This window comes from Chamaea fasciata, unplaced genomic scaffold (genome assembly GCF_029207755.1).
Source record: "Chamaea fasciata isolate MVZ Bird 193981 ecotype frontalis unplaced genomic scaffold, bChaFas1.0.hap1 SCAF_6, whole genome shotgun sequence".
NCBI classification, from domain to species: Eukaryota; Metazoa; Chordata; class Aves; order Passeriformes; family Sylviidae; genus Chamaea; species Chamaea fasciata.
Genome location: NW_027094091.1, coordinates 1,536,609 through 1,549,466, shown reverse-complemented (window position 1 = coordinate 1,549,466; position 12,858 = coordinate 1,536,609). Strand labels below are relative to the sequence as shown.

Sequence of the window (12,858 nt, the reverse complement as noted above, 5' to 3'; positions counted from 1 at the left end):
AGCCCGGGGGACAGCGCAGGGGACAGGGGACAAGGGACCCGACAGGAAATGGGGACAGCCCGGGGGACAGGGGACAAGGGACGGGATGGGAGGAATGGCACAAGGAATGAGGACACCCCTGAGGACCGGGGACAAGGGACAGGAGGGATGGGACGGAGAATGGGGACAGCCCAGGGGACAAGGGACAGGAGGGATGGGACAGGGAATGGGGACAGCCCAGGGGACAGGGGACACGGGACAGGAGGGATGGGACAGGGAATAGGGACAGCCATGGGGACAGGGGACAAGGGACAGGAGGGATGGGACAGGGAATAGGGACAGCCATGGGGACAGGGGACAAGGGACAGGAGGGATGGGACAGGGAATAGGGACAGCCATGGGGACAGGGGACAAGGGACAGGAGGGATGGGGCAGGGAATGGGGACAATGCAGGGGACAGGAGGGACGGGACGGAGAATGGGGACAGCCCAGGGGGGCAGGGGACAAGGGACAGGAGGGATGGGACGGGGAATGGGGACAGCCCAGGGGACAGGGGACAAGGGACAGGAGGGGTGGAACGGAGAATGGGGACAGCCATGGGGACAGGGGACAATGCAGGGGACAGGAGGGAGGGGACAGAGGACAGGTGACACTCCTGCCATTGCACCCTCAGCGCTGGGGTCCCCAGGCAGCCCCAGGTGACACGGCTGTCCCCATGTCACCCAAATGTCCTTACCTTGACATTGTCCAGCACCACCAGCGGCCCGTTGACACCGCACACCGTCCTGTAGGCTGGGGAAGGTGACACCGTCAGTCCCCAGGGCCACCCGCGGGTGCCACCCTCCAAATCCTGTCCCAGTGTCCCCAAATCCTGTGTCCCATCCCCTGTCCCAGTGACACCCCAGGTGACAGCCAGACCCTCGGTCCTGCAGGAAATGTCACCTAGGGGTGGCTTCCTGCCATTGTGTCACCTCCCGGAGGTGTCCCCACGTGTGACAGCTGGGAGTGCCACCAGGGCCAGCAGGACAAGTGTCCCCTTTGTCCCCCTTTGTCACCCCTTGCCCGGCCCGGTGGGATGTGGGGACAATTCCCACACACCCCGCGGGGCTGGGGGGACCTTGGTGGCCCTGGGGACACACGGGGGTGACATCGGGGTGGGGAAATGAGGGAGTGACCCCGCAGGGACAGCCCGGGGACGGGCAGTGACAAAGGGGGACAGGGGACAAGGGTGACAAGCGGGGAGGGAGCCGGGGAGAGGCAGAAAATCCCGGGAATTCCGGGATTGGGATCGGATCCTGGGAATGCCGGGATTGGGATCGGGTCCTGGGAATGTCGGGATTGGGATCGGGTCCTGGGAATGCCGGGATTGGGATCCTAGGAATGTTGGAGTTGGGATCAGATTCTGGGAACGTCGGGATTGGGATCGGATCCTGGGAATGCCGGGATTGGGATCGGGTCCAAGGAATGCCGGGATGGGATCGCATCCTGGGAATGTCGGGATCAGGATCAGACACTGGGAATGTCAGAATTGGGATCGGATGCTGGGAATGCCGGGGTTGGGATCAGACACTGGGGAATGCAGGGACTGGGATCAGCTCCCGGGAATGCCGGGATTGGGATCGGATCCTGGGAGAGATGGGGCTGGGATCAGATCGTGGGAATGCCGGGCTTGGGATAAACTCCTGGAAGTACCAGGATTGGAATCCGCTCCCGGGAATGTCGGGGTTGGGATCGGATCCCGGGAACACCGGGACTGGGCTCGGCTCCTGGAAGTACCAGGGGTCGGGATCAGCTCCCGGGAACACGGGGATCGGGATCAGCTCCAGGGAACGCCGAGGCTGGGATCGGGATCAGCTCCCGGGAACGTCGGGCTCAGCTCCCGGGAACGCCGGGATCGGGCTCAGCTCCCGGGAACTGCTCCGGCTCCACGCCGCGCCTTGATCCCGCCGGGAAGTGTCGGAGGCGCGGCGCTGCCCCGGCCCCGCTGACCCCGCCGGGCCCTTTCATCCGCTGGCCCCTCTCCCGCTCCGGCCTCGGCCGTTCCCACCTGATCCTAATGGGATCCGAGCGGCCGGGCCGGCTGCGGGCATGGGGCTCCCCGGGTGTCCCCGCGGGGGGGGGTGGCATTGTCCCCGTTGTCCCCCCCGCCATGGCCTGGGACAGCCCCAGGGGTTTCATTCCGAGGGATGGGTCCCGTTTGTCACAGCCCGCGGAGCCGCTGTGGGGTCACCCCCGAGGCACGAGGGGACACTCGGGTGTCCCCCCTCCCTCAGCCAGGGCACTGCCGGCGATCCCGGATATTTCCGCGGCGGGATCACGGGATTCCCAAATGGTTCGGGTTGGGAAGGAGCTTAAAGCCCAGGAATTCCAACCCCCCCGGAAGCTTCCACCGGCCCAGGTGGGTCCAGCCCGGCCTTGGACATTCCCAGGGATTCTTTGGGAATTCCAGCCCAGCCAGGAATTGCTGCCCAATATCCCACAAAAATCTCGCCTTTCCCAGTGGGAAGCCATTCCCTGTGTCCTGTCCCTCCACGCCTTGGCCCCAGCCCCGCTCCAGCTCTCCTGGAGCCCCTTTGGGGACTCTGAGCATTCCCGGGATTTCTCCCTTCTCCAGGAGAACATTCCCAACCCTCCCAGAGCACAGGGGCTCCAGAACCCTGGGAACAGCTCTGGAATTTCCTCCTTTTCCCCATCCCTTCCCCTCCCAGCCCGGATTTGTGCCCCATCCCAGCTCCCGCCGCCCTTGGCCTTGCCCAGCCCCACCGCGAGGTTCTCCCAGCCCCACTCCGGGAGCTAATTAGCTAATTAGCCTTCTCTTCCTTTCCCCAATTAGGGCGGGTTCCCGCTGCTCGCCCATTCAGCCTCCGGCGGGGCCGGAGCACCGGGAGCGCCCTCCCCGCCTCTTGTCCCCTTTTATTCCCAAAGTGACCATCCGGCCTTTTATTCCCGCTCCCTCCCAAATCTTTCCCGCTTCCCTTCCCCTGGCTGGAGTTTCTGGTTGTTTTTTTTTTTTTTTTTTTTTTTTTTTTTTCCCGGATTTTCTCCTGTTTCCCTTTCCCCGGCAGGAATTTCTGGGATATTTCTGGAATCTCTCCCACTTTCCTTCCCCCAGCTGGAGTTTCTGGGATTTTTTTTTTTCCCGGAATTTCTCCCACTTTCCTTCCCCCGGCAGGAATTTCTGGGATATTTCTGGAATTTCTCCCACTTTCCTTCCCCCGGCCGGAATTTCCGGGATCGTTTCTGGAATTGCTCCCTCTCCCCCTGGCAGAAATTTCTAGGAAATTTTTTTTTTCCGGAATTTCTCCTGTTTCCCTTCCCCCTGGCTGGAATTTCTGGGATCTTTTCTGGAATTTCTCCCTCCTCCCTTCCCCTGGCTGGATTTTCTGGGATATTTCTGGAATTTCTCCCCTTCCCCTCCCAGGATTTTCTGTGGTTTTTTTCCGGAATTTCTCCCTCTTCCCTTCCCCCGGCTGGAATTTCTGGGATTTTTTTCTTCTGCCCCCCGTCCCCTCGGCAGCCCCTGGGCCACCCACATGGGACAGGGACATTGGGAATGTCACTTGTCCCGGCACGGGGGTGTCCAGCTGGGTCCCAGGAGATGCCACCCCCTTGGGGACAGTCCTGGTTGTCCTCTGCTCCACTGGGATGGGTTTTCCCATCGGGAATGTGGGAGGCTCTGGAAGCACTGGTGTCACGGGGGGTGACATCGGATCATTGGTTGAGATCTTGGGTGATGCGGAAATCCATCCATCCATCCATCCATCCATCCATCCATCCATCCATCCATCCATCCATCATCCATCCATCCATCCTCTGTCGTCCATCCATCCATCCATCCATCATCCATCCATCCATCCATCCATCCATCCATCCATCCATCCATCCATCCATCATCCATCCATCCCATCTATCCATGGGCAGGAACTTCTGGACATCCCGATATCATGGAACAGTTTGGCACGGGATGGATTTAAATCCCATCCGGTTCTATCCATGGTCACCTCCCACCATCCCAGGTGTCTCCAAGCCTCAATGTCCAGCCTGGCCTTGGACACTTCCAGCCCCTTGTCCATGTCTGGCTCTGGGATGTTCTGTCGTGACAGAGGGGAAATCATGACAGCAACGACAAGGGACAGCCTGGAATGGGGTTGGGATGGGGAGTGAGGAGGAGGAGGAAGAGGAGGAGGAGAAGAAAAGAAGAGAAGAAAAAGAGAAAAGAAAAAGAGAAAAGGTGAAAAATAAAATGGAAAACAATAAGAACGAGGAGGAAGAGGAGGCGGTGGAGATGAAGTATGAGAAGAATAAAAAGGAGGAGGAGAAGAAAAAAAGGAGAAGAAAAAGGAGGAGAAGGAAGAGGAAGAGAAGAAGAAGAGGGAGCGGGAGAAAAAGATGAAGAAGAAGAAGAGGAGAAGGACAAGAAAGAGGAGAAGAGGAGGAGGAGGAGGAGAAGAAAAAAAGGAGAAGAAAAAGGAGGAGAAGGAAGAGGAAGAGAAGAAGAAGAGGGAGCGGGAGAAAAAGATGAAGAAGAAGAAGAGAAGGACAAGAAAGAGGAGGAAGAGGAGAAAAAGAAGACGACGAGGGAGGGAAGAGGCGGAAGAGGTGAAGAATGACGAGAAAGAGAAGAAGAAGAAAAGGAAGGACGAGGAAGAAGAGGAGGAAAAGGAGGAGAAGAAGCAGAACAAGAGGAGGAGGAAGAGAAGAACCAGAAGAAGAGGAGGAGGAGGAGGGCCGAGAAGCGCCGGGGGCGAGCACCGGAAAGCCGCCGCCGCGATAATGAAGCCGCAGCCGCGGCGGGCTGGGTGGGCTGCGGCTGCCGGCCGGGGGCACGGCCGCGGAGGGCCGGGGGGGGGCGGCGGGGTGGAAGCGAGGGGGAGAAAAGAAAAACTCTTTCAAGCTGGCCTTTCCACACCCCCAGCCCCAAATTCACAGCTGCTGTCACATGCCATCTCCGTCAGCGCTGACACTCAACGCACCGCTGACCCCGCCGCGCGGCGGTGACCGCGGCCCCCGGGGACAAAAGGGGGACCCGAGGCGGCTCCGCCCGCCGCTAATTGCTGCCGCTGGCCCGCCCTGCCCTCCGCAGCCCCCCGCGGATCCTCCCGGGCCCCGGGCCCCTGCAGGGCTCGGCTCCAAAGTGCGTCCAGTGTCCCTCGAGGGGGGTTTTGGGGCGGTGGAAGGGATTTTAAGGTGGGTGCCGTTCTACCGGTGGATTCAAACCCCAAATGTCCAACCGGGCAGCCGCAGCTTTTCTGGGAATTCCTGCCCCTCGTCGCCCTCGGAGCCAGGAATTCCTTCCCAAAATCCCACCCAAGTCTCCCCTTTCCCAGTGGGAAGCCATTCCCCCTTTTTTGTCACCTCGTCCTCTGGGTTGGGTGTGCAATGAGTGACGCTTAACCCCCACACCCAAATTCCAGAGCTGGGGAATGGCTCGGGACACCCCTGGAGCAGAGACAGGAAGCAGGACGGACAAACAGCCCCCAAATCCCCCAAATCCTCCGTCCCAGAGCAAAGCTGTGGGTGCAGGGCTGTCCCTGCAGGTCCAGAGCTGGCCCTGAGCCACCCCGGGCCACAGGGAGGGTCCCCGGTGTCCCCAGCCCCCACCTGAAGGGCACAGAGGGGGGACCCCGCCCCTGGCACCCCTGGGCAGGGGCAGGGAGGGGCAGAGGGTGCTGGCACAGGGCTCTGGATGCATCCCCCATCCCTGGAAGCGTCCAAGGTTAGCTGGGACGGCACTTGGAGCACCCTGAGGGTGTCACCGGGTGGGATTTAAACTCCCTCCCAACCCAAATTACTCCAGGATTTTTAAGATTGCAGGGAATTCCCGATTCCGACCCCCCCCCCCCCCCCCCCAAATCTGCCGCACCCCACAACCCCGCAGCACGAATCCCTCTCAGCTCCCCGAGGCCCACCCCTGCGGGACTTTTCCGACCATCCCTAAAGTGACCTCTTCCCCCCGCCCCACCAGCGGCCCCGGCCGCCTCCTCCACCAAACCTGCCCATTGTCCCTCGTGTCACTTTGTGCCGCGCTGTCAACCCCGCGGGGCTGGCCCCGGCCTGGCAGGGGCCGTGAAAAGCCCGGCGGGGGATTAACACTCTATGCCACTAATTAGGGCCCCGCGCGGGTTCCCAGACACACCTGCACCGGTCATGTGAGGAATGGGCGGGGGGGGGGGGGGGCTAGCCCGAGAAAAGGCGGCCCCAGCCAAGCGTGAAGCCAGGGAGAGGGAAAAAAAAAACATAAAAGCGAAAAAAAAAAAAATTAAAGGGGAAACAATTAAAAAAAAAAAAAGGAAATTAAATCGCCGGGTTCGCCGTGGGTTTTGCTGGAGGAAAAAAAAAAATAAAACAGGGATGGAGAGGAGAGGAGAGGAGAGGAGAGGAGAGGAGAGGAGAGGAGAGGAGAGGAGAGGAGAGGAGAGGAGAGGAGAGGAGAGGAGAGGAGAGGAGAGGAGAGGAGAGGAGAGGAGAGGAGAGGAGAGGAGAGGAGAGGAGAGGAGAGGAGAGGAGAGGAGAGGAGGAGGTGTGGGGATGGATCCTAAAGAATGTGGGTGGGAAGGGAAGGGTAGGGGGTGGTTGTGGGATGTGGGACTGTGGGGTCACAGCACCACAGGGCAGGGTGGTCAAGGCTTGGAGGTGTTCCTGGATCTTCCTCTGATGTTTCCCGTGTCCCAAAGGCCACCAGGGACAGGTCCCAGAGGCAGCATCCCGTGTCTGGAATGATGGAGTGTCAGGGATGATGGGGACAGCAGGGAGGTGGCAGTGTCCCACCAAAGTCACTTTGCTGGGTTGGGGGTGCATGGCACAAATTGGGTGTGGTGCCTCCTGCTCCATCCATCCATCATCCATCATCCATCATCCATCATCCATCATCCATCATCCATCATCCATCCATCATCCACCATCCATCATCCATCCATCATCCATCCATCATCCATCATCCATCATCCATCCATCATCCATCCATCCATCCATCCACCATCCATCCACCATCCATCCATCATCCATCCATCCATCCATCATCCATCATCCATCCATCATCCATCATCCACCCATCCATCATCCATCCATCATCCATCCATCCATCATCCATCATCCATCCATCATCCACCATCCATCCATCATCCATCATCCATCATCCATCCATCATCCATCCATCATCCATCCATCCATCCATCCATCATCCATCCATCCATCATCCATCCATCATCCATCCATCCATCATCCATCATCCATCCATCCATCATCCATCATCCATCATCCATCCATCATCCATCCATCATCCATCATCCATCCATCCATCCTCCATCCATCCATCATCCATCCATCCATCATCCATCCATCATCCATCCATCATCCATCCATCCATCATCCATCATCCATCTATCATCCACCATCCATCCATCATCCATCATCCATCCATCATCCATCCATCATCCATCCATCATCCATCCTCCATCCATCCTCCATCCATCCTCCATCCATCCTCCATCCATCATCCACCCATCATCCATCATCCATCCATCATCCATCCATCATCCACCATCCATCCATCATCCATCATCCATCATCCATCATCCATCATCCATCATCCATCCATCCATCCATCATCCATCCATCCATCATCCATCCATCGTCCATCCTCCATCCATCATCCATCCTCCATCCATCATCCATCCATCCATCATCCATCCATCATCCATCCCTGTCCATCCCTCAGCCCTGTTTGACCCCTCCAGTTCTCCCAGCTCTGGGCACTGGGCTGCGGCTGGGGACAGTGACACTGCGCCTGTGCCCAGTGCCACACTGGGACCCCATAGAGGGACTTTAAACTGGGACCCCAAATTGGGACCCTAAAATGCGACCTCAAACTGGGACCCTAAAGTGGGACCCTAAACTGGGACCCTAAACTGGGAACCGAAACTGGGGCCCCAAACTGGAACCCTAAACTGGGAACCGAAACTGGGGCCCCAAACTGGGACCCCAAACTGGGAACCTGAACCAGGACCTGAAACCTGGACCCTAAACTGGGACCCCAAACTGGAACCCCACACAGTGACCCCAAACCGGGACCCCACACTGTGACCCCAAACTGGAACCCCACACTGTGACCCCAAACTGGAACCCCACACTGTGACCCCAAACCGGGAGCCCACACTGTGACCCCAACCTGTGACCCCACACTGTGACCCCACACTGTGACCCCAAACTGTGACCCCAAACCGGGACCCCACACTGTGACCCCAAACTGTGACCCCAAACCGGGACCCCAGACTGTGACCCCAAACTGTGACCCCAGACTGGGGGCTCCCCGCACCCCCATGAGCTCAGGCGCCCACAGCCCCGAGCTGCCCCTCCCCCATGTTCAGGGGGTGTCCCCACCCCTGCGATTGTCACCGCCAGGTCCCCGCCCCCCCCAGCCGTGCCACCTCGCTGTGTCCTTCCTGTCACCTCCCAGGACATTTTGGGGCACTGGGACCCGCCTGTCCCCACCTCCAGCTGCCCACCTGGGTGACAGGGACACACCGGGGGACAGGACTTTGTCCCCGCCTGGGTGGCGGTGCCCCACGTTCGGCTGGGCAGAGGGGAGGGGACAGACGCGTCCCTCGAAGGGGACAAACCGCCAGCAGCGGGAAGAAATCGAGTCGGTTTCTCCTGGCAAAGCGACAGGCGGGTGACACCCGAGCCAAGGGCTGGCGCTCGGCCAGGTGACCCGGGCAGGTGTCACCCGAGGGTGACAGCTGTTGACAGCAAACACGGCGGGTGGCCGGGCAGGGCCAGCTCGGCTCGGGAAGGGACCGTGCCAGCCCGGAGCCACCCGGTTGGGGACAAGGGGAGGTGACATCTCGAGGAGGCGACTCCTAAACTCGCCGCGGGGAAAGAACAAAGGTCGCAACGGACGCACTTGGTGACAAGAAGGGTTTGGGGACAAGGTGACAGGGGGATCGTTCATCCCGGTGTGGCGCCGGCGCGGTGCCAGGTGTCACGATGTCGCCGTGGGATGGGGACACAGCGGGAAGGGACACCCTGAACACCCCTGCGCATCTGGGGTGTCACCACAGCGCCCCACAGGTGTCCCCAGGGTGCGGTCTCCAGGAGGGGACAGTCCCGCAGCGCCACAATGTCCCTCTGTCCCCTCTCCGAGGGACACACGTGGCCCCTGTGCCACCCTGCCTGCCGCAGTGCCACCCAGCTGCCCCCTCCTGAGCCAGTGTCACCCACCCAGCCCTGTCACCCCCGCCTGCCCCAGTGCCACCCCTCTGTCCCGTCTTGACCCGGTGTCACCCCCCCCGTCCCAGTGTCACCCACCAGTCCCTCCCTGCCTGTCCCCGTGCCACTCACCCATTCCTGTCGCCCCTGCCTGGCCCGGTGTCACCTACCTGTCCCTTTACCTGCTCCAGTGCCACCCTCGCACACCTGCCCGGTGTCACCCCCCGGTCCCTGCCGCCACCACCGCTCTGCTCGGGGACAGAGGGATGTCCCCACCCCCCTCCCCGGGGCTCCCCCCGCGGTGTCCCCGCGGTGTCCCCGCGGTGTCCCCCACTCACTCAGCCGGGGGTTGCTGTGGAAGTCGCGGGTCACGGCCAGCCCGTGCTCGCGGGCGGCCGCCAGCTCTGTCGCCGCTGCTGTCACCTTGGTGGCGGCCATGTCCCTGTCCCTGTCCCTGTCCCTGTCCCTGTCCCTGTCCCTGTCCCTGTCCCTGTCCCTGTCCCGCCGGGTTTTGTAGCCCCGGCCCGGCCCACGTCGGTCCCGCCCCGCCCGCCACACCGGCGGCACAGGTGACACCGGCGACACAGGTGACACCGGCGGCACAGGTGACACCGGCGGCACAGGTGTCCCCGTGTTGGCTGTAAACAGCGGGAGGGAGGGAGCGGCCGGAGCTGGGAATGGGGGCAGGGAATGGGATGTGGGATGTGGGATGTGGGATGTGGGATGTGGGATAGGAGATAAGGAAAGGGATAGGGATAAGGGATAGGGATGGGAATATGGGTGGAGAAAGGAAAAGGGAAAGGGAGAGGGAATGGGATAGGGAATGGAATCAAGGGGATGGGAATGGGGTGAGGGGTAGGAGATAAGGGAAGGGATAGGGATAAGAAATAGGGATGGGAATAAGGATAGAGAGGGAGAGGGAATGGGATAGGGAGTGGGAATGGGAATGGGATAGGGATAAAGGGTATGAGATAAGGAAAGAGATAGGGATAAGGGATAGGGATGGGAATATGGATAGAGAAAGGGAGAGGGATAAAGAACGGGGATAAGGGATGTGAGATAAAGGTTTGGGATAAGGGATAGGGGTGGGAATAGGGAGAGGGATAAAGGACAGGGATAAGGTGTGAGATAAGGAAAGGGATAGGGATGGGAATATGGAGAGGGATGGGGAATGGGAACGGGAACGGGAATGGTATAGGGAATGGGAGAAAGGGTATGAGATAAGGGATCAGGACAGGGACAGGGAGAGGGATAAGGAATAAGGATAGGGATAGGGACAGTGGCAGGGAGAGAGAGAGGGATACGATAGGGATCGGGACAGGGATAAGGAATAGGGATAGAGAGAGAGGGATGGGGATAGGGATGGGGAATGGGATAAAGATAGGGAGGGGGAGGGGGAATGGGAGAGGGAGAGGGATAAAAGACAGGGATAAGGGGTAGGAGGTAAGGAAAGAGAAAGGGATAGGGACAGGGACAGGGATAGGGAGAAGGAGAGGGAGTGAAAGAGGGATGGGGATAAGGGATAAAAATGAGGATAGGGATAGGGAATAGGAATAAGGAATAAGGGATAGGGACAAGGGAATAAGGAATAAGGGCTGGGGATAGGGACAGCGGGGTAGTGATAAGAGATAGGATAGAGATAAAGGACAAGGAAAAAGGAACAGGGATCAGGGATTGGGATAAGGAATAGGGACAGGAGACAGGGAGTGCACGGCTCGTCGCGGGCTCTGAGGACCGAGCAGAGCGGGCAACGGTGGCCTCAGAAATGTCACCCTGCGGCGTCACCCCCGGGGCCGGTGACACCCCGAGCCGGGGCCGAGGGACCCCACAGCGGACGGAGGAGGCGGCAGGAGGCAGGGCGTGACTTTTATTAAGATTAGAAACCATTAAAAAAAAAACTTTTTTTTTTTTCCTTAAAATTTTACACCCAGCTGTTGGTTTTCCAATCATCCCAGACCGGAGGAGCCCCCGGCACGGAGTGGGACAAACTGGGGGTGTCCCCACGCTGTCCCCAAACCCCCGAGACAGGGAAAGGAACTTTGGGAAGGATTTGGGATTTTGGAGGGAGCAGCTTTTGGGGTCAGACGGGCGAAAGGAGGAAGCAGGAAAACCCCAAGGATAATCCCACATCCCAAAATCGAGGCGTTGTTTTCCTCGAAATGTCCCCAAATCCTCTCCAGCCACGGAGGTTGGGGGGTCTTGAGGGGGTCAATTCTCCACCGGATCCTTCCCGCGGAGCCCAGGAATTTTCCAGGTTGGAAAAATCCCCGGCTGGAGTCGGGCTGGGAAGAAGGAAAAGCAAAAAAAAAAAAACAAACAAAAAACAACAACAACACAAAAAAAAACCAAACCAAACCAAACCAAAACAAAACAAAACAAAACAAAAAACCAAAAAAAACCCAAAAAAACCCCCAAAATAAAATCAAAAACAAAAACAAAAAACCCCCAAATAATAATAAAAAACCCCAACAAAATTTAAAAAAACTCCCCCAAAACAACAAAAACTCCCCAAAATAATAATAATTTTTAAAAAACCCCAAAAAACCCAAAAAAAACCCCCCAAAAAGTCCAAGCGATGCCCGGGTGGGGTTGGGGGACAGAATTCCAGAGGTGGGGACACGGGGACACTTCCCTGTCCTGGCTCCGTCTGGATCGGGATGGGATCGGCATAAATTAAGGGATAAATATAATCTTAATTTAATTTAATTTAATCGACGTGAATTAAGGGATGAGGGGAGGAAAACCCCAAATATTGTTGGAGCAATCCTGTGCCGGTGGGCGGGGAGGGGACAGGCAGGATTGTCACCTGTCCCCGTCCCTGCCTCAGTTTCCCCGCCCCACCCCTCTTAAAGCGCTCCAAAAACAACAATTCCCTAAAAAACGGGAGGGGAAAAAAAGCAAAATCACAAAAAAAAAAAAAAAAAAAGCGCAAAAACTTCTCATAAAATCATTTATTTTAAATATTTCCCTGCAAAATCCTGGGAATTCGCGGGCCCCGGGGGGTGTGTCCTCCCCCCCCGCCCCCCCGGGGGTGGGTGTTAATTACCATGATTAATTAACGAACCAATCGACAGCAGCGGGTTTGGGGGGTGTGGGTGTGGGGAGGGGGCTCGGGGTGTCCCCCTGGCCCTGTCACGATGTCCCCGAGGGAGGAGGGGACAGTGAGGGTGGGGTGAGGGGTGGCACTGCGCGGTGGTGACACCCCGGGGTGTCCTGGCAAGGTGGTGACACCGCGGGACACCTGGACGAGGTGACACCTGACACCTCAGGACACATGGACAAGGTGGTGACACCCCGACATGTCCTGGCAAGGTGGTGGCACCACAGGATGTCCTGGCAAGGTGGTGACACCACGGGACACCTGGACAAGGTGGTGACACCTCAGGACACCTGGACGAGGTGACACCTGACACCTCAGGACACCTGGACAAGGTGGTGACACCCCAGGACACCTGTACAGGGTGATGACACCACAGGACACCTGGACAAGGTGACACCACCCCAGGGTGTCCTGACAAGGTGGTGACACCCCAGGACACCTGTACAGGGTGATGACACCACAGGACACCTGGACAAGGTGACACCACTCCAGGGTGTCCTGGCAAGGTGGTGACACCCCAGGACACCTGAACAGCCCAGAGTGTCCCGCCGAGGTGACAACTCCCACCACAC

The 12,858-nt window shown here is 58.6% G+C and overlaps 1 protein-coding gene across 1 annotated transcript in view; it reads right to left on the bottom strand.

Moving 5' to 3' along the window:
• The window catches only part of ATP6V1B1 (ATPase H+ transporting V1 subunit B1), a 28,006-nt gene extending 18,351 nt beyond the window's left edge, over positions 1-9,655 (bottom strand). The window contains exons 1-2 of the mRNA XM_066185136.1: positions 9,525-9,655; positions 716-771 (exon numbers count right to left, since the gene is read on the bottom strand). Coding sequence (XP_066041233.1) covers positions 716-771; positions 9,525-9,624 — 156 coding nt within the window. The 5' untranslated portion in view covers positions 9,625-9,655. The remainder of the gene's footprint in view (positions 1-715; positions 772-9,524) is intronic.
• Between the last annotated feature and the right edge of the window lie 3,203 nt (positions 9,656-12,858).